At 38.3% G+C, this 25,300-nt stretch overlaps 1 protein-coding gene across 6 annotated transcripts in view; it reads right to left on the minus strand.

Moving 5' to 3' along the window:
* LOC131438010 (calcium-binding protein E63-1) overlaps positions 1-25,300 on the minus strand; it is a 202,747-nt gene that overhangs the window by 167,973 nt on the left and 9,474 nt on the right. For all 6 annotated transcript variants that reach the window (XM_058607751.1, XM_058607750.1, XM_058607752.1 and 3 more), the window contains exons 2-3: positions 10,212-10,244; positions 10,100-10,145 (exon numbers count right to left, since the gene is read on the minus strand). Coding sequence is in view for 4 of the 6 variants with exons in the window: in XM_058607752.1 (XP_058463735.1) it covers positions 10,100-10,145; positions 10,212-10,244 (79 nt within the window). In the remaining 2 variants the exon portion in view is untranslated. The remainder of the gene's footprint in view (positions 1-10,099; positions 10,146-10,211; positions 10,245-25,300) is intronic.

Below are 25,300 nucleotides of genomic sequence, written 5' to 3' on the forward strand. Positions count from 1 at the left end.
TGGAATTACTTGAAATATTGTTATTGTAGGTAGTAATAGAAACCTATTTCAATCAATTTGAATGGAATGATGCCTTTCTCATATTACTCAAATTTTTACTGAGGGAACTTATCTTAGAATCTTGAATTAGTACAAGAAAGTTTATTTGAAGAATTTTTTCACTTTTGCAATGTCCCTTCAAATGATGGTTTCAGACTTGACCTTGTTGTTCCATAACCTAGTCTACTTTTCATTTGAGTTCGAATTTGTGAAAATCTGTTAAGCCGTCTCTGAGAAAATGAAGTTAGTTCGGTTTATGAGCTTTTGACCATTGTTACCGGTACCGGACCACCAATCAAAATCGGTTCGTATGGTCAGCAACTAAAATAAATTATAAACTGAAACTACTTTGATCTAAATTCAGAGGAATATTTCCGTTATGCCTTTTTCATATAGAAAGTTTTTGCAATCCCTGTGAAATACTATTTTTGAATCCAAGTCCGAAGAGCCGAGTGTCATATACAATTCGAACCAGTTTGTACACAAAATTTTATTCAAATCCGACTTCCGGTTCCGGAATTACAGGGAATAAAAACTAGTAGAGTTTGTACGTCATGTTAGTTGGTGGCCGTACGACTCGACTTCGATTATATCGGTTCTCGGGTTCCGGTGCCGGAACTGCATATAATAGTGAACCCAGTTCGTTTTCTTAAGGATGGCCTAACCGATCAGAGAACTGTTCTCTATGTTATACTAGTTAATGCACAAACAATCCCTTGATATTATATATAAGAAAGGCATCACTACACCACTAGGTGGATAAAACAGGTTTTGTCCAGTAGTATAAGAAAAGATGTTTTTTTTTTAATTACTACTCCGGATTTCACCGTTCGCAGTAACATTTTTATTTCTAATTATAATCTTTGATTAAAAACTTATTTGCATAATAAAAATACTAAAAGTAAAAGTACCAGTACCAAGTGTCACGGTATGAATTCATATGTATCAACTATTCATTAAGCAGTTATGTTTTGCGTCTGTCGCTCAATCAATTGCCTGGCGTGCTTTGTAACCTAATGTTTCTTGGTTCAAACCACGATGTTGCTATCGACCCTTTGTTTTTTTCAATTGATTTCAATCCAAGTAACTTTCAAATAACATGATTATACATGTTCAGGAATATAAAGAGTGTAGTCGGATATGCATATGACAACTGCCCCTAAACAGAAGTTAAATTGATATAAGCTGTTTGAAAAGGTTTGTATTGAAGATGATTTTCCCGAAATTTTAACTCTTTAACTGCCATTATTGTGAAGTTAAAGTGGTTCTTCTGATTTTCATTTTATTTGATTTTTTCAAAAACCTCTCTAGCAAAAATATCAGAATTTTAGGCCTTTTCGATTTTTTTCAAAATTTTTCGAGATGTGTTTCATGCAAAAAAAATGTTAAAAATTTTCGAATTATTCGAATTCGCACTTACAATTCTGATACCACTTTAGATTTTACATAGAAAATAAGTCATTTATGAGTACATTACGCTGTATTATTTTCAAATCTTAAAAAAACGTGGGCTGGTTCAATATCTGACTTAAAAAAAATCATTTGAAAAACAGTGCGTCTCTATCAATTTATCATCAGATGGAGACGCATGGTATTTAGCTCTGAAATCATACACCACTTGCCTTCAGAACTAAATACGGTGCGTTTTGATCTACAACTTGACTTCAGGTCTTGGGTATTGAAGTAATTAATGATGTTAAAAAAAATTCATTTCTAATGTAATTTATACACGCCCGCACGCCTGACACGATTTACCTAGCAATAATGTGAGAATGCACTATTGAACATGTGTGCCGGGAAAGTGGACGGGAAGGACAAGTGAGGAAACATGAATCAGATCGAATGTATTAACAAATATTTAGTTTTTAATATACTGAACTAATAAGTAATTTTTATAACATTTGTTATATTCCAATCAATGTATTAGGTGTACAACTTTGCTTCCGCCGTTTTCCGATAGGTGGCTGTACCGGCTGTGGCTGGTCAAAATACATAGATCATAATGCCTTTAAAGTGAGTGTGTACAGTGCCTAACGAATTGTCATCGCCGTTTCAGTGACAGTTGTTCTGGTTTTCGTATTATTCACGTTCGAAAATGTCTGTTTATGTGCCCAATTCTCGCCATTTGCGGGAAGTTTTACTTTTTTGTTACAATTCAAAAACAAATGCAGCTGAAGCGCATCGAATGCTCTCAGAAACTTACGGTGATGCTGCTCTGAGTAAAAGAACGTGTCGGGAGTGGTTTCAACGTCTTAGAATTGGTGATTTCGATGTCGAAGACAAACATGGTGGTGGAAGAGAAAAAACCTTCATTTGGTGGGATCAGCTCGGTGTGATTTACTACGAGCTCTTAAAACCGGGTGAAACCATCACAGGAGATCGCTACCGAACGCAACTGATGCGCCTTAGGTTGCTGTCAGAGTGAAAGCGTAACGTGAAGCGTCTAGGTACGCGTGCGAGCTAGTTGCATTTGATCAAAGCAAACCTGTCAGAGTGAACGCGATGCGATAACAGTACATTGCATAGAACCGCTACGCTTCGCATCGCGTTCCGTGCTCACTCTGACATCAACCTTAGTCGCGCGCTAAAAGAAAAGCGGCCACAATATCAAAAGTGACATGACAAAGTCATCCTCCAACACGACAATGCTCGGCCTCACGTCGCGAAAGTGGGCAAAAAGTATCTGGAAACGCTGAAATCGGAAGTCTTGCTCCACCCGCCGTATTCCCCAGATGTCTCCCCTTCTGACTTCCACCTATTCCGTTCGATGGCACACGGCCTGGCAAATCAACATTTTCAATCCTTCGAAGAGTTGGAAAAATGGATTGCTTCATGGATAGCGTCAAAAGAAAACTCCTTTTTTTCGAGCCGGGATCCGAGAATTGCCGGAAAGATGGGAGAAAGTTGTCGCTAGCGACGGACAATACTTTGAATAATACATCTGTAAGCACTTTTTCGTAATAAAGCTTTAAATTTTGGAAAAAAAAACGGCGGAAGCAAAGTTGTACACCTGATAAGTACACAGTAGTTAACTTTAATCACTTATATTTGCTATATTTTGTGAAAGCTCTAAAGATTATTAAAAACATAGTTCTTTTGCCGAAAAAATGGAACAGTGCAGTTTATCATGAGGTGGTGTAGAAAGCCTCTTGAAAATCGACTGGTAAACTATGACAGTTTCTAACTTCAACATTTTGCGGGATAATCTGGAGTTCCTTTGATCCAGACGAAACTTTAAGAGAAGTTTTACTTTCAGTAGGACAGCGAGAATTTTGGATCGATTTTAAAAAGAACAGGCTTTGCTATTAAAAACTAGTAGCTATTAGCAGTCCTAAGGAATATTATAAAACCAGATAGATATCATGTCGAAACGTCTGCAGCAAGTCCCAAAAAAAAAAAAAAAAAACGTATTAATTAGCATAAATGATTTTCTATATAAACAATATGTTCTTCTGATTCAATATTTTCATTTTCTTGCTATATAGTATATAGATGCGTGTCAGGCGTGTGGGCGTGTATAAATAACATTAGAAATGAAATTCTTTTATCATCATTAATTACTTCAATACCCAAGACCTGAAGTCAAGTTGTTAATAAAAACGCACCGTATTTAGTTCTGAAGGCGAGTGTTTATTTATTTATTTATTTATTTATTTGGAGCAGGGAAAAGCCCGATGGAGATGAAATTTGGCAATCTCTCTCTCCAGCAGGCATAAAACCTCCTCATCATTTGTATCAACAGATTACAATGATCCAACAGATACATTTAAGCCTAACACTACAATTAAAACTAACAGTTAAAACTAAATTTATAACACTATAACTAGTTAATGACACCAAGCATAACAATATTAGTACTCTTACTTAGAAGGTGAGATAGAGGAGAAAATTTATTAGGTAAATTGAAAACAAAGGTTGGTGGAGGAGGTGCTAAACGAGCGAAAACGAACGACGGGGTTGGAATCAGCATGTAGATCTAATTAGTTATCAAAAAGATAGTGGAAGGCAGAAAAAAACGACGAGGTTAGAATCGGCATGTAGATCTAATTAGTAATAAAAATGGATGGTAGAAGACAGAAAAAAGAGGAAGTAACGACCAGGTTAATTTAGGCGAGCGAATCTAGTTAGTTTCAAATGAAGATGATGGAGAGACGGAATGGGGGTTGAATGAAAATAAAATATTAACGGTTCCAGACAAATCCTAATCTGACAGGTGACTATGAAACAATCGTTTAATCATGTTTCGAGATAAATGAAAGTCGAAGACATTGGAACAGTTGTTGAATGTTCGGCACATACTGGAGAACGGCTCATTATAACCATAATTTGTTCTTGCAACAGGTAATCTCAAAAAGGGGTGGGAACGAAGATTGCGTCGATGAATGTCGAGATTAATCAATTGAAGGAGTTCGGGACAATCGATACGTGATTGAAGCAAATCAGCAACGAAAGTTGCCTTGGAGACATTCCGACGAACGAATAACCGATCAAGATCAAAAAGCTTACAGCGATCTATGTAACTAGGAAGATTAGTAGGATCTCTCCATGGTAGGTTACGCAGGGCAAATCTAATAAATTTATGTTGAATAGCTTCGATCCGATCTATGTCGATTTGATAATGGGGTGACCAGACAACAGCTGAATATTCAAGCGTCGAGCGGACTAGAGCACAATATAATGCTTTAAGACAATGTACATTGACAAAGCTCTTAGTAATGCGAAAGACGAAACCTAAAAGCTTAGACGCCTTAGAGATCACATAATCGATATGACTTTTGAAATTCAACTTGGTATCAAGAATGATACCTAAATCTTTAACGGTAGACTCTCGTTTCAGTACAATCTGCGAAATGTTATAGTCGTAGCTAAATAGCGAGTGTTTGCGAGTAAACGACGTAACGGAACATTTCGAGGCATTTAGGACCATTCTATTGTCGTTACACCAGTTCACGAATGATTCAAGCTGTGACTGTAAAAATATAGTGTCGTCGGGCAATCTTACTAGATGATAAAGCTTAAAATCATCTGCGAAAGATAGTTTGTGGCATTTCAATAGAAAGTTGAGATCATTGAGGTAGAGCAAGAATAAAAATGGTCCCAAGTGACTGCCTTGAGGGACTCCAGAACCTACAGCAAACGGTGTTGTAATGCATTCACCGATTTTCACTAACATTTTCCGACCAATAAGATATGATTGAAGCCAGTTGAGTAAATATCCACTGAATCCAAGTTTTTCGAGTTTAGCAACTGCAATTTGGTGGTTTATCTTATCGAAGGCTGCGGAGAAATCCGTATAGATAGCGTCAACTTGAAGGCGTGCTTGTAGGGATCGAATTATAAAAGATGTATAAGACAATAAGTTCGTTGTAGTTGATCGTTTTGGCATAAAACCGTGTTGTGTCTCCGAGATGTAGTTATTGCAGTTATGCTTGATGAAGTCCAGAACTATATTCTCAAGTAACTTAGACACAGCGCATAGTGCGGCTATCCCACGATAATTAGATACATCAGCTTTATTTCCCTTCCTGAAAACCGGAAAAATATATGATGTTTTCCAAATATCCGGAAAAGTTCCTGAATTGAGTGAGATATTAAACAGCATCGATAGTGGAATCAGAAGGCTGTTCGAGCACTTTTTCAATACCAGAGAAGGAATACCATCGGGCCCAGCGTTAGAGATAGTTTCATTTTAGAACACGCTTTATCAATCATAGCTGTCGTTATGATTGGATGGGGGCCAATCGGGGAACGGCGAGGAGCATTAATGATAGCTTTGGAGATCTGATCATTCGATAAGGTTTCATCAGAGAATACATTGCTGAAATGTGATTTAAATAGGCAGGCAACACGGATGATTCAACGTCACCAAGAAACATCTGGTTGGGTAGTCCTGATTCCTTCCTCTGTTCGTTCACGTAGTTCCAGAAGCTTTTGGGGTTGATTTTTAAATTATTTTGTACACGAAGGAGGTGGGAATGAAATAACATTTTGTTCAGTCGCTTATAACGATTGTTGAGGAACATATAGTACGATCTCAAATGGAGCGAAGGATGCTTCGATAGTTTTCTTAGAGCAGAACGTTTAGCACGCTTATAACGTTTTAGGGTCAGATTGGACCATGGGGGATGGACAGATTCACGTCGAATATTTTTGGGTACAAATTGATCGATAGCATACGAAACTATATGGGACCATAACATAGCAATGGAATTGCAATCGCCATTAGTAAACAGGCTTCTCCAGTCTAGCGACAGCAAAAACTGATTCATTGCCTCGAAATTTCCTCTCTTGAAATCGTAATATGTGCCTTCAGAAACGTTATTAAAAACGGTTGGCGTGTATGCAGGTATAGTGATTTGGAGAGGAGGGTGATGACGACACATTTTAACCAGTGGCGAAGGAGCGATGGATATGGAACAAGTACTCGACAATTCATAACTGGCGAAGCAAAGATCCAGAAGGCGATTATTGCTATTATAGTTATCATTTAGCTGAACTAAACCTGCGGTGTTGTAATCGTCCAGGAGTCGTAATGTAGTATGAGTTTTAGAAGAACATGAAGCATCCGGATAAAGATATTTACTAGAACTGCGAGTCCATTTAATACCAGGTTGGTTGAAATCACCTAAGATCATAATTTTGTCATTTAAGCTCAATTTATCGCTTATCAATGAAAGAGAACTTAAGTGTTGTTCGATCAGATTCAAATCATTCACGCGATCAGGCGGAAAGTAAAGCACGCAAATGCACAATGTAAAGTGTGTGAACGAAAGAGCGATCCAAACTTGCTCAACATTTACAACAGTGTTGTATGATTTCAGAGCTAAATACCATGCGTCTCCATCTGATGATAAATTTGTTCATGTATCAGCCCGTTTATTATGTATCTAGAAGTCGTCTCCATACAGCTCAGGCTATGACCACTTTCAAGATCCATTTTCACATGTTTGCCGTCCGTTATCCTGATGACATGCCAAGCCAATCGTAGCTTTCCAATTTCAGCTGTACGTGCGATAGGTGGATATCCAAGCAGCTGTTGAAAACTGTGGTTCATACGCCGTTGTTTAATATTTTGTGGCGCCGTTGCTACTACTTTTCATACTGAAACTGATATTTTGTTTTAGATTTAACTTAATTTCGAATTTATACTGTTTTTCTACAAAACAACTATATTTTTAGTGTTCTTTAGAGCTTTTACTAAATATAATAAAAATGTCAGATTAAATTTGACTACAGTATATTTGTTGATTTGTTTGTTTTTGATACAATAAATGTAAAATGATTTGTCAGTTCATAAACAAAATCTTTAAACCGTATATACTAGATATTTGTCAATTCATTAGTTCTGATTAATATTTCTCTTACTAGTCCTTCCTCATTAAAATTCTTTCTTAAGCCCTGAACTCTAGTTGTAGATGGAAAAGCATGATATTTAATTCTAAAGGCATGTGATGTATGATTTTAGAACTAAATACCATATGTCTCCATCTAATGGTAACGCATGGAGACGCATGGTTTTTCGATCGATTTATTTTTTTAACAGTCTAATGTTATACCAGTCCACAATGTTTAAAACTTTGAGAATAATACAGCGTAATGTACTCATAAATGATTTATTATCTATTCAAAATCTAAAGTGATACGAGAATTGTAAGTGCGAATTAAAAAAGAGTTCGAAAATTTTGAACATATATTCACATGAAAATTTTGAAAAATTCTGAAAAATTTCCCATAATGCCCAAGTTATTCCTGATTTTTACAATCGACGTCCTCGTGAATGAGTAAGTAAATTAGTGTGAATAATTTCATTTAACCGGTATTTTCTCATTAATGATCATGTGAATAGCTGTAATTTGCTTGAAAATTGTGTGCGGATTCCTCTAGTTTGCATATATTGTTAGCAGATGACCAAATAATTTCACTTCAGTTATACCAGTCCCCAGCTTCCGGTCTTGGAAGCACTAAATATAGTAATAAATAACTCTTTTCGGGATCCGACGTCCAGTTTCGGTATTACAAAGTGATGAGGGATTAAACTTTCAAATCATTATTCGTTAAACTGAAACCGTTATTTGAAAGCAAAAAACGAAAAAAAAATCTTTTTTAAATTTGACTCAACACTGTTCACAAATTGAAATTGTTGTGCTATTTTAACCAAACAAACTTTCTTGTTTTTATTTCACACTCAAAGAAATTTTTTTTACAGAATCTCTTAGTAATATTTATAAAAATATGAGTGATTTGAGAAAGGCATCATTGCACCACTCGGTGAGTTAAAATAGGGTTTTACATTCTCGCGGTCTAAATGACGGGTTGCAATTTTAAACAAACTTCACCCTGTAATTTCGGAACCGGAAACTACATCAACTTATTTGATCATAATACCATCGATTTGAATTTAACTTTGTGAAAATCGGTCCAGCCGCCAGACCTACAAGCTTAAATAGTTATAAAATCTGCTTTGAAAATTTCGTACATATATTTGTATCGTAGATTTTACGATTATTAGACATTTTGATCAACATATAATATGTTCAGCGAAAAAAACTATTCCATTCAAATTCGTTCTCTCGTACATACTGTACGAAATTGAACAAAAGGCGCTGTGTTCTTTATTCGCAAAGGCGGTTGTGTTTTCTTCTTTCGTACCAGCACATACCGATGCGTGCCGGTTTTTCATCGTCATTTTGTATGACGGTTTGAAAGTTTTAACACACATCGTCCTTTATTTTTGGAAGCGGATGTCGGATCTAGGTGAAATTGCACAGTATCAATGAGTGACAATGAGAGCTTTAATTTGAATCAAGTTTCGTGAAAATCCGTTGCTGCGAAATCGAAGAGAGTTCCGTTTTTGGAGATGCTGGTATTACAGCACGACAAGTAAATATTTTTCATTTTCATGAGTATTTTTTCACAAAGAATTGCGAAAAAATACTCATGAAAATGAAAAATATTTACTTGTCGTGCTGTAATACCAGAATCGGTAGCCAGATATGGATCTTTCGAGGAGTTTTTGAAGAATTTCTACTTTTATCTTAATTTGTGAAAATCGGTTAAAAGGAGGCGCATTTTCTCATTAATTTTCACCTTGTAATTCCGGACCCGGAAGTTGAATCCAAATAAAATTAAGGAACTTTGTATTAGACAATTAAACCTTTCATTTGAATCTTAGTTTGTGAGAATCGGTTATGCCATCTCTGAGGAAAGTAAGAACTTTTTTTTTCAAGTAATCACCCTGTAACTACGGAACTTGAAGTTGGTTTCGAATAAAATTCAGGAACTTTGTATGGGATTACAAGGCATTTCATTCGCATCCAAGTTCATGGAAATCGGCTCAGCCATCTCCGAGAAAAGTGAGTACAAAACAATGTAACGTACATTCATACACACATACAGACATTTTGCGTACTCGACAAACTGAGTCGAATGGTATATGAAACTGGGTTCAGCTTTTCGTGGAAGGAGAAGAAGAAAGCCCGATATTTTTTTTTCAACTTTTTATCTCTTCAGGGCAGCCAATTACGCCATTCAACACTCGTATCAGCTTGATTTATCAAGCATGTCTTCAACTGGTACGGATTCACTAGAAAGAAAGTGACCTTTACATCGATTGCATTTAATAGAAGGAAATGATTGTGGGCTGTTGAACCGGATATAACAACGGAAGCTTGGAAAAAGTTGATTTATCTCTCCATCAATTTCTATAGAAACTAGAAAATTTCTTCCATCGAATTACGTCTTGCTTTTTTCTAGGTCTATCTATAGGCTATAATCTATTTTCCCTATCATCTGTAATAATCATCTGTTTGAAAGATATCAAGTTCAATGACATTAAATAGTAACTAACATACATATCACCCTAGAACCAATGTATATCTCATTCGCGTGTCGTGGTTACGTGTTACATTTGCATATGAAGCGTTCAATCATTACATGATCGGATGGTTTACCAACTAATTAGAATCTTATCCTGTTCAATTATTTAACTTTTGTTTAGATACTTATCAAACCAACATAGGTGCAAGTTATCCTACAACGTTGCTTGTGTCGATTGACTTACCTTTAATCTCTTCTTCGGTTAAGGCTTTTCCCTTAGATGTGGTACCCTGTTTGCAAAATAAATTAACCGTATCAGCTGTTTGATCAGGTTCCAAAGCTAATGAGATAATTACCTTTCGTCGCCCTATCAACGTGGCTCCCAGCATCTATAGAGAGAAAGGAAACGAGAGAAAAAAAACGAAACTTTCATAAACACATTATGTCAGACAGCGATGCACACAGGATCGTCAGAATGGGGTGGTGGGTAGTCGTTTGAAATGATGAAGAGAAGTTATGCATTGAAAACAGCTCCCGTGTTCTCGCTTGAAAGTGCTAACACAAAGTCTGATCCTGATCCCTCAGAGCGGATTACCCAAACTACCTCGTTGCTCAGCGTCAGTCAGTCAACAACAACGATGCAAAAAAAAAACGTTCATGCGGATCGTGTAGTGGAACCGTGTATAACACCAGATGGAAATGTTTTTTTTTCTACCTCTACTGGCTACAGTGACGAGCAGACGCAGGAAAAAGTGCTACGCAATATTGGACAGCTCGAATGTTGATAGTCGTTTGGATTGAACATGTGGAATGAGGCAAGTGATGCACTTTCATGTATTCTAGTTGCTTTGAAACTGAAGTGAGACTGAATAGCCTCTGTTGTGCTCAACCAGATGTGTATGAAACGGATGAAAGTGTTTGGAAATGGAACAAAGTGTTTTATTTCAGTGATAGTTTGACTACGTTGGGACGAGTTTAATGTTTATATATGGTGTTAATTTGAAACAAGTTGGCATAGAACTATATTTTTAGCATGTTTTTCGTATTTCATAAAAATAATCCACAAAATCGTTTTGAATGATCGAAAAGTGAAGTTGCGTGAGTTAGCTGACATCGTAAAGATATTCTGAGCAGTGTTTGGCAATGTTAAAACGTAAAAAACCGGAATTTTCGAATCGATATGTGACAATGGATGAAACATGGATTCATCACTTCACTCCGGAATCAAAACGATCGTTATCTGAGTGGACAGTAACTGGTGAACCTCATCCAAAGCGCCCAAAAGCACAACAGTTGGATGGAAAGATTATGGCCTTGGTATTTTGAGATGTGCGCGGTATAATATTTATCGACTATCTTGAGAAAGGAAATACCATTAACAGTGAATATTATCTATCGTTATTGGAGCGTTCGAAGGCTGAAATGGAAAAAATCTTTATTTCTTCAAGACAACGCACCGTGTCACAAGTCAATCAAAACAATGGCAAACTACATGAATTGAACTTTTAATCGCTCTCACATCCACCGCATTCGCCAGATTTGACTCCCAGGGACTACTGGTGGTTCGCAGACCTGTAAAGAAGGCTCACCGGTAAGAAATTTGGCAAAAAAGGAAGAGGTTATCACTCAAACTGAGGCCTATTTGGAATGTTGGAGCGGCGCTGGAATAAATGATAAATAAAGTAAATTTTGAACCAAAAAAATCGTGTTCTGTTAGGCCCGGGACTTTTCAGCCCATGTATTATCAATTTTTTTTTAAATCTTTGTGTTGGTATTTATTTAGTAACCAACCTCGGAAGAAGTTTGATCTACGATTCTCGAAATATTTGGTTAAGGTTAGAATATAAGTTTCAATATCATTTTACATCACGCTAGACGTTCATTTTTAGTTGTATTAGCAGTCCAATAAACCGATATCTTGAGAATATTTTGCTTTTTTTCTGGTAAAACCAAAACACGAAATGAATAAGAAGGTAAATCTAGCCACAGCCGGCTGTTTTGTAATACATAATTTCTGAATATTAAGAGGCAGTTTCGGTCTAACACTTTTGAAAAATAATTTATTTTTTCTTATAGCAGAACATTTCAATATTGGTTTGCCTATCGAAACAAAACTCCGGAAGTTATGGGCATTTATCTTTTCCTATCTTGTACTGCAAAAAGGCAAGAGCTCGACGCATAAGCCCAAAAGTTCTTCAAGCTTCGATTGACTTGAAAATTAGACAGAATATTCTTGAAATTTTATTATAACAAAATACAAAAAAAAAGGTTTTCGAAAGTGTTCGATTTTATAGGTAATAAACCTTAAACGCGTTTTTCTCGAAAGCACGCTTCAAAAGTCAATGTCCATCGTCATTTAGGAATTACTTCATTAATTATTTTCAAATATTGCACATACTTTCTACATATAAAATACCTACCCCCCTACGTTTCCTTTTCGTTTTCGATTACTTCGGGGAGGTTTAACAGTTACAAAATTAGTGATTTTTTTCGTGAAAATCGCAGTTTTGTCTTTTAACAACCAACAAAAAATTTAAAAAAATTTAATGAATCTAATACCGTTTTCGTTTATTGATCAGAGCAGCCCGAAAGCTGACCCAGAGTCGCCCAAACAACGTTTGATATGTTTGTTTTAGCAACCTGAGGTCGCTCTAGATCGGACTCCAATCGCGTAGTTTCGCTCTGAATATTTTCTCGGGTCGCACCACGCATCTAGCCGAGTTTGTTGTTTTTTCTTTTTTTCATGAGTTGTTGTTTAGGGCGCGTATCACGTGTTCGTTTTACTCGGAGTCAGAGTAGCCCGCGTCTAGGTTCAAAAACGAAAACGGTATAATATTAACGCTGGGGTCTAGAAAAACCATTTATTACAGAAATGTTGCTTTGATTTTTTGACTTCTGATTATTCTGCGCTGGGATACAGTGAACACCGCAAATCATGATTTTTAAAACGTTTCCTCGAAAATACTTATTCACCGACTTATTTCTCAATATTTTTTTACCGAAAAATTACAAAATGTTCTTCGAATGATTCATTGTACTTTGTAAAATATTTAAATTTTTTTAGCAATAGTTCCAAAAAGATTCACAAAAATGATGTCTTCTTCATCCGTTAGACAACACCCCTAGCATTGTATTCATTGTACAAATTGTAAAAATTGTAGTCTGAATTTATGTAAAAATTTAATTCATTGTAAAAACTGTAGTCTCAATTTATATTTCTATAATTTCCTAATTAAATTGAAAGAACTGTGTAGATTTTTTGAGGAAGAGAAATTTGAAAAAGTCTACGAAGCTCCATAAGTAAAAAGTTTTAGATCATTGAGAACCGATGAGTATTCTTCTTGCCACTTCTCATTTGATAACAACATTGATAATCTCCCATCCAGTTGGACGATAAAAGGTCAATTAGATGTTGGTTATTGAATGTGAAGTGTTCTCTCGTTGAAGATGTCACAGAATGAATTCCAGTAACTGAAACACACAGTGGCCGTGCCAATCTGAATCTGTAGGGAGATTCTGTTCCATTGAATTACTTTCTAGGTTGGTGTCACCAAGCAGGCAACTCTGACAACACTGCAACTAAACGAGATTCGCTGAGAGAGAAAACGGCGACAGTTTCCTGTGTTATATCCAAGCGCGATAACCGCATCGTCGCTCATATCGAGTCATTTGTCGGTCGGAGATTATTAAGTATATTCAATAAGCGATTTCTCGTAGGTATATAATAGAAAGTGAAAAATTATAATAAAATATCAAATAATTAATTTGTAGGATTTAATGTTTTGGATTCATTGTTAGGAGTGAACTTAACCTAACACTTAAGAACCATACCAATATGTAAGCTTCTTTATAAAACCTTTGTTCCAACTGAAATAAATAATTATGCTTTACAGCTTGAGCCGATGAACAATAAGATTTCGTCTGCTACTAGATTGATGTGAATGATGACTCCTGATACGCAGTAACAAACTCAAGATATTGTGGTCAATAATGGCTAATAACGAGAGCAGTTGTGCGGAATGCGACCGTCCTGACTGGGCGGATGATATGGTCCAATGCGACGAATGCCACGATTGGTACCATTTTACGTGTGCCGGTGTAACCTTCTCCTTCTCTTCGCGAAATTGGTCATGCAAGGTTTGCCTTCCAATCAGTTTGATTAGTAAAAGTATTTCCAGCCGGACAAGCCGTACAAGATTGGAAAAGCAACGTCTCGAAGAAGAGCAGAATATTCGTCGTAATCGCTTTCTTCGGGAAAAACAGTTAGAGAAAAGGATGATCGAGATGGAAATTGCTGCAGAACGAAAAAAAATTCTAGAAGAAGAAGAACTTGAACAGACCTTTTTGAAGGAAAAGTATGAAGTACTAGAAAGAGAGGAAGAAGCGGATGGAAAAAGCGTCATTACTAAAATGAGCAAAACTCCAACGAGTGTAGAGAAAGTAAACCATTGGTTAAGGAATGATGGACACAAGAAGCCCGATAACAGCTCTGTGACCGGAGCGATCGAGACAGCACCAAATCCAAAATTTCCTGTACTAAACGAAAATAATGTTGACACTACTCCTCTCACAGCTGAAAATTCTAATCCGTTACTTGAGACACCGATTGATTCGGGGTCAGTAAAGACTGTTACGTCTCAAGTACCCACAACGCAAGACAATTTTCCCGAAAGCACAAGATCGGCTTCAACACTAACCCAGGCACCTGAACCATTTCCGTATCCGTGGCAAAAGCATAGCGGAGCGAACATTAAACTGGCAAAACCACCAGAAAAAGCACCGAGCTTTATCACCAAAACGCCATTGGCGACACCTCAATCTGTTACATTTAGGCAGCAAAGGCCGATTCCGAATCCGGCATTAATTAATCCATGTCCAGAAGAGAATTTTGAGCCTTCTCAGATGCAATTTGCATCTCGACGAGTCATGTCACGCGATCTTCCGGAGTTTGATGGAAAGCCCGAAGATTGGCCTATATTCTTCAGTCAATATAACGTCACCACTCAGAGCTGTGGATTCAGTAATGCAGAAAATTTGATAAGGCTTCAAAGATGCCTTAGGGGGCATGCGCGCGAGTCGGTGCGCAGTCGATTGTTGCTGCCCGAGTCTGTACCCAACGTAATAGAAACCCTACGGATGTTATATGGACGTCCTGGTATCTTGATAAAAACGCTCTTGAATCGAGTACGGCAGGCACCCGCACCTAGGATGGAACGACTTGAGACACTGATCGAATTCGGAGTGGAATTACAGGGATTATGCGATCACCTGATAGCAGCAGGAGAGGAAACACACTTGAATAATCCAACCCTGTTACAAGAATTGGAAGACAAACTGCCTGCTCAGTTGAAGCTTCAGTGGGCTATGTACAAGCAAACCGTGTCCAGGGTTACACTGAAGACTTTCTCCGAATACATGTCTCACATGGTATCAGCGGCAAGTCAGGTCACTACCTTTGTCAAGGATGACCATGATCATCGCGAAGGAAATAGAAAAAATAAATGGAAACAAAAGGAGAAGGGTATGTTGCATGCTCATAATGCGAGTGCCGAAATAAAATCTCAAGTCGGGAAGCAAAATAATGAACGAGTCTGTTTTGTTTGTCATAAATCCAATCATCTCATGAAGGAATGTAAACAGTTTCTGGAATTACCAGTGGACGGTCGCTGGCAACGAGTGCATCAATTGAAACTTTGTCGGACGTGTCTCAATCAACATGCCAAAGGCCGATGTCGTTTAACAAACAAATGTGGTGTCGATGGTTGTGAATTTAGACACCATCCGTTATTGCACTCTAAAAACGAAAACAGTGCTGTCTGTACTTCTTCTGCGGAAAATCATTCCCACAGGGAGCGAGGTTTTAAAACACTTTTCCGAGTTGTGCCGGTTACCCTCCACGGAAAGAATAGTTCGGTGAAAACGTTTGCATTTTTAGATGACGGATCGTCACTAACGCTCGTAGAACAGTCGATTGCTGATCAACTAGGTGAAAGTGGACCCAAAGGTGAACTTCTTCTTTCGTGGACTGGAGATGTATCTCGAAGTGAAGTCAACTCACAAACCGTAACGTTTCATATCTCAGGAACGTCATCAGACAAAATGTTTAAAGTTTCACGGGCTAGAACGGTTTCTAAGCTTAAACTTCCAATACAGACACTGAACATGGCATCTCTATCGTATCAGTACCCCTATCCAAAAGGATTACCTGTTGAGGAATATTCCAATGCGTCTCCTGGAATACTTATCGGTTTAGATCAGCTCCATCTTTCCTTACCATTGAAAAGCAGAGAAGGTAAAATGGGTGAGCCAGTCGCTACAAAAACTCGCCTCGGTTGGTGTATATTCGGTGGCCTACGTGCAACAACGGCATTTGGCCTTTCCTGTCATATACACGAAACGTCAGAAAAAGGTCTACACGAAATCGTTAAAGAATACTTTGGGCAAGAGGATGCCGGAGCTGGGCCGATACTGGAGTCGTCCGATGAAATACGTGCGAGGAATATTCTCGCTAGAACTACTGTACGAGTGTCGGGTCGGTTTGAGACCGGTCTGTTATGGCGATATGACCAGTTCGAATTCCCCGAGAGTTATCAGATGGCTCTTCGTCGATTAGAAGGCCTTGAGCGTAGAATGTCACGAGATACAGCACTACGAGAAAATGTAAACAAACAGATCCAGAAATATCAACGTAAAGGATATGCTCACCGTGCGTCAAAGGAGGAGCTTGAAAACGCAGATATGAGAAGAGTCTGGTATCTTCCGCTTGGAGTTGACAAATCCGAAGAAACCAGCTAAAGTCAGATTGATCTGGGATGCGGCTGCGAAAGTGCACGGAGTTTCGCTTAATTCGGTTCTGTTGAAAGGGCCTGATTTGATGATACCGCTTTTGGAGGTTCTGTTTCGTTTTCGTGAGCGGTCAGTTGCGGTGAGTGGAGATATTTCCGAAATGTTCCACCAGATTCGCATTCGTACTGAAGATCGCCATTCTCAACGCTTCCTATGGCGAGAGGAGCCTGACACTGAACCAGAAATTTTCCTAATGGATGTAGCGACCGTCGGCTCTACCTGTTCGCCCTGCTCAGCGCAATATATAAAAAACAGAAACGCTGAAGACTTCGTCGCTCAGTACCCAAGAGCAGTTGAAACCATAATCCGGTCGCATTATGTAGACGATCTTTTAGATAGCTTTGAAACGATCGAGGAAGCCAAGAGAGTCTCAGAGGAGGTCAAAATGATTCATGCAGCCGCCGGATTCAAAATTCATGGCTGGCTTTCCAATAAACCAGAAGTCGTCTGTCATTTAGGCGATAGGACGGTTACACCCGTAAAAGATCTTGGTTTGGACAAGGGTGACACTACTGATCGAGTACTCGGTATGCGCTGGATGACAGTCGATGACGTGATTGGCTTTTCAACGGTAATGCGGGCTGAGATAGCAGCTATTATAAATCGAGGCCAAAAGCCTACCAAGCGACAAGTATTAAGGTGTGTCATGTGTCTGTTCGACCCTCTTGGGCTTTTAGCGGCATATTCGGTACATGAAAAAATACTTATTCAGCAGATCTGGCGATCAGGAGTGGACTGGGATGACCCAATCGACAACCTATCGTTTGAGCGTTGGAAAAAATGGATAAGTTTTCTTCCCCTTGTGGATAACATTAGAGTTCCAAGATGCTATATTTCCGGCTTCGACTCCGGATTAATTTGTTCTGTGCAACTATATACATTAGTGGATGCAAGTGAAGAAGCCTACAGTTGTGCATCATATTTCCGATTCACCATGATGGATGGTTCTGTTACGTGCATTTTGGTAATGGCGAAGACAAAGGTGGCACCACTAAAACCACTTTCAATACAGCGCCTTGAACTACAAGCGGCGGTCCTAGGTGCTCGGGTAGCGAAGTTTATCAGCCAAAATCACACGTATAATATCGAAAAAAAATTTTACTGGTCAGACTCTAGCACGGTGCTGGCATGGATTCGATCAGAAAGCAAAAAGTACAGACAATATGTGGCCTGTCGTATAGGAGAAATAGTCACGCTGAGTAATAGTAGCGAATGGTTTTGGGTGCCAACGAAATTGAACGTTGCCGACGAGGCAACTAAATGGCGTAATGCGGGATGTCTATCGTCCGATAATGCGTGGTTCACCGGACCGAAATTTCTGTACTATCCTGAGGAAAAATGGCCCGAACCCAGCAAGGTTAAATATTTCTCAACCGAAGAAGAGCTTCGCCCTTGTTGTGTACACAATGTAGCGAATTTAACGTCAACCATCGAATTCAACCGTTTCTCTCGATGGAGCAGTTTAAATAGAACAGTAGCTTATGCGATGAGATTTATTGGTAATCTACGCGCTGCCCCCGATGGCAAAAAACTAGGACGACTTAGTCAGGAGGAGCTGTTAGCCGCCGAAAACGTTATTTGGAGGATTTGCCAGCAAGAGGCTTATCCAGAATTTCCAAACTGCGTGCAATTGTAAAAAAGGTAGTTCGGCAATGTCAGCACTGCAAAGTCTACAAATCGCTTCCAGCTGTGCCAAGAATGGCACCTTTACCGTCAGCGAGATTGTCATCCTTTGAAAGACCTTTCTCATACGTTGGTGTCGATTACTTCGGACCGCTGCTAGTGACGGTGGGGCGGAGTAGCCAAAAACGATGGGTCGCTTTATTCACATGTCTCACTATCAGAGCCGTCCATCTAGAGGTGGCACATAGTCTGAGTACGGAGAGTTGCATCCTGTGTTTCCGTCGATTCGTAGGGCGCAGGGGAGCACCAATAGAAGTGTACTCGGACAACGGGAGTAACTTCCACGGTGCCGAGAAAATATTGAGGAAGCAAATCGATGCTGGTATGGCCGACACATTTACTAACGCGAACACAAAGTGGCACTTCAACCCACCATTTGCCCCACACATGGGGGGTGCTTGGGAAAGGATGGTGCGTTCAGTAAAAGTTGCGATCGAAGGTATTCACACTGGCAGAAAGCTGAATGATGAAGGGTTACTGACACTTTTGGCGGAAGCGGAAAGTATTGCCAACTCCAGACCATTGACTTACATCCCTTTGGATTCAGCAGAGCAAGAGGCGCTTACGCCAAATCATTTCGTGCTTGGCAGTTCAACGGGCGTAAAACAACCTGCTGTGATTCCTGTGGACTATCGAGAAGCTATCAAAGGGAGCTGGAACCAGATACGTCATCAGTTAGACCTGTTCTGGCATCGTTGGCTCAAAGAGTACTTACCAATCATTTGTAGGCGTACTAAGTGGTTCAACGACACGAAGGCGTTAGAGGTGGGAGATAGTCGTGATTGCTGATAGCAACAAGCGGAACAACTGGGTGCGAGGACGAGTAATCGGAATCCAACCTGGGACTGACGGAAGGATACGTCGAGCAAGCGTGCAAACATCGACGGGAGTAATGAAGCGACCAGTATCGAAGCTGGCCGTCTTAGATGTCGGCGATTCAGGTAAAACAGCGTAGCAAACGCGGTGTTACGGGGGGCGGAATGTCACCAAGCAGGCAACCCTGACAACACTGCAACTAAACGAGATTCGCTGAGAGAGAAAACGGCGACAGTTTCCTGTGTTATATCCAAGCGCGATAACCGCATCGTCGCTCATATCGAGTCATTTGTCGGTCGGAGATTATTAAGTATATTCAATAAGCGATTTCTCGTAGGTATATAATAGAAAGTGAAAAATTATAATAAAATATCAAATAATTAATTTGTAGGATTTAATGTTTTGGATTCATTGTTAGGAGTGAACTTAACCTAACACTTAAGAACCACACCAATATGTAAGCTTCTTTATAAAACCTTTGTTCCAACTGAAATAAATAATTATGCTTTACAGCTTGAGCTGATGAACAATAAGATTTCGTCTGCTACTAGATTGGTGTGAATGATGACTCCTGATACGCAGTAACAGTTGGTTTTCACGATTTTGCAGACAAGAGAAAAGAGTTCGTGTCTGTTTTTTTTAGTAAGCACTGATGAAAATGCAAACTATGTTCGAGATGTCTAAACAAATTTCCTTCAAGTGACTGAGATTGACAATGCATTCAGTTATCTAATGATTGTTCCAGAAAGTATGGACGCAACCAAAAACCGCTGCCATTTCGCAATGGTTCAGAATCTGTAAATTTTTTATGGCTGCGTCCTGTTTACACTCTTCTCTAACCACTTGTGCAGTTGTTTATTCGTTTTCATTAGTTTGTTTCGAAATGTATGGACTTTCAGCAAAACAACGTCGAAAAATTGTGTACAAATGGTGCACAGGACGCGGACTGTCACTGAGGAAGATATCAAAAATGGAGGGAGTAAGTGAAAAAGCCGTGCGAAATGCAATCCGGAAGTTCGGTGAGGATAACACCTTTGAGGATAAACCGAAAACGGGTCGAAAAAAAGGTCCTGCTAACCCTCAGTTGGGTATACATATACTGAAGGCGTTCGAGCAAAAGAAGGAGGTTTCAGTTCGGGATGTGGCCAAAAAAGTGGGCACTTTGAAGTCAAATTTTCTTCGTGCTAAAGAACGTTTGAATCTTCGAACCTATAAGAAGCAGAAACAACCAAAACGTAATCCGAAACAAGAAGTATCGATCAGGCCGAGGGTTCGAAAGCTGTACAATACGATTCTTGATGGAAATTTGAACTACATAATCACGGACGACGAAACCTACGTGAAACTCGATTACAAATCCTTGACGGGACCACAATATTATACGGTGCGAGAAGGGCAAGTGTTAAACCAGTCCGAGACATCGATTGAAGTCGAAAAATTTGGTAAGAGAGCTATGGTCTGTCAAGCAACTTGTAGCTGCGGTAAGATTTCGAAACCCTTCATCACCACTGCTTCAATGAACAGCGAAATATAAATCAAGGAATGCTTACAAAAACGACTTCTACCCATGATTCCAAGCCACAAGGATCCTGTTGTCTTCTGGCCAGATCTTGCCTCTTGCCACTACTCGAAATCAACGGTAGAATGGTATACTACCAAAAATGTCACTTTCGTCCCAAAAGACATGAATCCATCAAATTGGCCACAACTTCGACCAATTAAGGAATTTTGGGCATTAACGAAGGCACATCTTAGGAAACATGTGTCGGCAGCCGAAACCATTCAACAGTTCGAAAAAGATTGGAAAAATGTGTCAAAACTTGTCGCCAAGAAGTCTGTACGGAATTGAATGAGAAACGTTCGCAAGAAGGTGCGCCAGCTAATCTACAATGGCTAAGTAACAAATGTTGAGAATAATATTCCGTTGTTGTAGTCTAATATTATCAGTATATCGAATAAAATTTGAATATCTAACACTTGTGAATTATTTACAGCGAAATCAAAGTGCGTCCATACTTTCTGGGACAGTCTTTAGTAGTGAAATACTTTGATGCTACCCCTTCTACACGATATTAAAAAAATGAATTCAAATTGATAGTATCACTTATACATGATGCTCGTATCCGTACTGTATTGTACAGTATTGTACTGTATTTTGCACACTAAAATTTAATACAGAATTTTAAATCTTTAATGCATCGGATTTCGATTTGTCGTAGTACAAAACGTCAGAGAGGACAGTGACAACACGTAGTAAATGTGAATGTGAATGTGAGTACATGCAAACAACAATATTTTCATTAATCATTCTTGTTCAGAGCGCGTCACAACAATTTAGCAAAATTTTGATGAATAAAAAAAAATAATGTCTCAACCAGGAAGAATCATACGCTTCTAAAAAAATGTTTGATGAATAATACGAGCATTTTTCAGTTTTTGTCGAACATAAAAATGCCCTAAAAAGGAAAAATAGAGATTATGAAAATTAATCATTTGATAATTATTTGCTTTTAACGATTTGTTCAGTCTTGTTAAGGCCGTAGTAGAGCCGTATTGAGATAGTTTTACATTTGATCAGTATCTAATGAGGTAAACAGACTTAAAAAAATGATATGCGAATACAACTGTGTAACGAAAACCGCAAAAAGCTACCGCAGAGATGGGACTCGAACTCGTAGCGTGCTCCTATTCGGTGAAATCGTTTAGCTACCCTGCATGTGAAACACACGCAAAAACAGACAAATTGAGGGCTGAAACATCTGGCGGAGGGGTTACTATAGAGAAACGACTACAAATGAACGCCGTGGCGCCCGAGAGCAGCTGAACATACTGGGTTCTTTTGTTCAATTGGACTGTTTCTTCGTGTGTTTCGCATGCACGATAGTTTAATTGGCAAAACGATTTGCTCGGATAGGAGCTAACTACGGGTTCGAGTTCTGTCTCTGCGGTGACATTTCGCGGTTTTAATTACATAGTTGTATTCGCATGTCATCTTTTCAATCTGTTTTCCTCGTAAGATGCTAATTAGATTTATTTGCTTTTGTTTTTTATTCACTATTTTTAGAAAAAATGCCAGATAATATTGTGTGTTAAATATAAACAAAACTCAAGGAAGGCCATAGCGGTTGGGTAAGACAATCACCTTTTGCGCAGCCTACATGGGTTCAATTCCCAACCCCGCACAAAGGGTGGGAAAGTTTTTCTGACCCGAGAGGTTAATGACCTTGATGTTAAAACCTCTGTAATCGAAATAGAAAAATAACTAAGCTTGAAGAAACGGTTTTCGTATACAAAAAACTTTTAAAAATAATCATACAACAATAGCTACTTAATAAAACAATGTGCTATAATTTTAAAACAACCTATATATTAAAAGTGCCGCAAAAAGGTTATTATTTTGATTAGTATTTACCTGGGTGATCAACTAATTGCAACTGGATTTGTAGTCCACACAATGCTACATTTTGCACTAAAAATCTATCTCCAACTAAGCTAATTGATTCTGTGACTGTTTCATATATTCATTTCTTCGATTCCAGAATTTTAAAATGGATTCAGTTGAAAATTGCTTATTACAATGAAACGCTCAATGATTTTTTCTACAATACGTCGGATAATTAGAATATCGATAGACAAAATGTTTAAAACTGATACAAATTCGAATTTCATTCATCTTTCAGTAATACTTCTTTCACTTTTCTTTAAATGATATTTTTTTACCATTGGGTTGGTTACGTATCTATAGAGGGTGCTGCATCAGACTAAATGGAAAACAACACATGATTTAGCGTTCTATTTGCTTCCAAATACATTTTTACTGGTTCTGAAAAACCTGGTCAGCTGATGCTAGAGGTGCATTAGAACTCAAATGTACGAGCTAATGCACTCGGACGTCTTGCTCCTGTTGACAGGAAATCGGCGGTGGTCATGCCAACTGTTGAATTTGGCAATAAGTCAAATGCGATTCATCACACATTTTAATTCGACTGTGACCGAGCTGGTAAAGATTATTTTTCGGTGTCAGGTACTCCGAGCGTTGGCAGCACCTTCCGGATTGTCATTCTATATTGCCATCGGATTGGCAGACATGCCTGTATGAACAAGTAAAATTGTGTGTTTTTTTTTCACCTAACGTACTGCTATGGTTCAAATTTGGTCAATATTGTATGTATTGATGAAGAAAAGTAAACTTTTGACAGTGGCAATAGCGGCCCTTACACGATCATTAAAAGTGTCATTACTAAAAAGGAATGGCACTTTTAATGATCGTGTAAGGTCTACGAGTTCAGTAATGATGGAATTGTGGATTTTCCATCATTACCAACATTATTTCTTCTTCTTATTTTTTTGTGGAAGTGATGAATATCTTTAGAACTATACGCGAAAAAATGACAAAGTGTAGATTTAAATTGTTAATAGTTCATTAACCTTAACGTTTCAATGGCAAATCAAATTTATTTTCAGCTAAACGAAAATAAAAATATTGCTATTGCTGGAGTAGTTACAAATACTCATCATTAATAATGAACGTGTAATGCTAAAAAGTAATGATGTACAGTAATGCAGTAATGACGAGCGTTTGAGCAGAAGTGTCATTACTTAGTAATGACACTTTTAATGATCGTGTAAGGGCCACTAATTGAATTGCATTCGGGGTGTCATATATGATTTTCAAGTGAATGTTAAATTCATCCATCCATAAAATGTAGTGAACTATATAGGTATGTAGATGGATTCTGTTTCTAGCGCTAAAAATATGAAATTTGGCACATTATCTGCATCGTTTCTGTAAATATTTTAAGCTGTTATTTAATTTTGTTTATGCAATGTTCGCGGTGTTAAGCCAGCTAAGTGCAGATCAATAACGTGTCTTACGAATCTATACAAAGTATTGTAGTCCATAATAGGACTGAAAGTGCGCTGAATATGGCGTCCTTTTATTTTAGAAGTCATATGAATCAGTACGGCATGTGTATTTGCTTAAGTTGTTGAAGTCGTCTGACTTGTGTAACTCGCGAATATGCTCATATCTAAATGTCATTAGGGGAATAATAAGGTTAATTTTCAGGATTATCAAAACAAAAGGGATAATCCAATGCGTTAGCTCCATTTAATTTGTATGTATGTATGTAGCTCAAATGGAAAACTATAATATGTTCACCGATCACGTACAAATAGGTCGTTCCGAAGAAAGAATCTTACAAGTTACGTAACCAACCAAGTGTGTGCCCTAGATGTAGCAATCCTCAACTAGTTCTGATACGACTAAGTCCAACCATGTTACAACAAGAGCACAAACATGTTTTTATGTTACACTGGTTAAAACAAGGTGACAGCAATGTTTCTTCTTAACAAAATCTCAACTTTTTGTCATATTGAACTAATTTGGAGGAAAGGTTTCGATGTTTTGAAGAAAAAAAAATGAAAGGAATAACTGTGATGTAAGATTATGTGTGAATTAAAAGTTCTTTTTCCTGTTGCACTTCTGTCATATTATGTGTTGTCAAATGTCACCTTTCGGGTTTGCAGCCAGCGCATTAAATTCCTTGATCAGTGTTACTTTGCTAAAGTGGGATCGGAGAACTAGTGCGCTGCTAATGAACGAGCTAGTGTTTTATCTTGAAAGTGACGGATGCAGACTTTTCCTTCGTTATGTCCCCGTAGCAGAGAATGTGGATCGAGGTTTTTCCGCGATTCATCTTCAAACAGGCGCAGTTGTTTCGTCGAGCACAGAAAAAAAGCTAATGATATGGTACAGTCTCTTGAAGGAGAAAAAGGGGTCATAAACACCTTACATTATTATAACTTTCGATTCATACTGCAACTGAACTGTGCAAAATATCCGACGCACTGTCTAGGAAATTCAGGTCAATTACCATAAAGTCGGTAGTACACAGACAGTCGAGCAATCATGGTCAACACCCTGGCCGCAAAGGAATCGGTGTTTCTAATTGTATTTATACAGTCATCGCAGATTTGCAGATTTAAATAGCTTTTTAATTTGTAGTGGATTTGGTTAGTTCAACGAGTTGACTGTTCGAGATGTGAGCTCACGGTGTCGTTTGTAACGAATGTAAATACGATAAACTGAGTTCATCTA

The sequence above is a fragment of the Malaya genurostris genome, chromosome 3, assembly GCF_030247185.1.
Source record: "Malaya genurostris strain Urasoe2022 chromosome 3, Malgen_1.1, whole genome shotgun sequence".
Classification (NCBI taxonomy): Eukaryota; Metazoa; Arthropoda; class Insecta; order Diptera; family Culicidae; genus Malaya; species Malaya genurostris.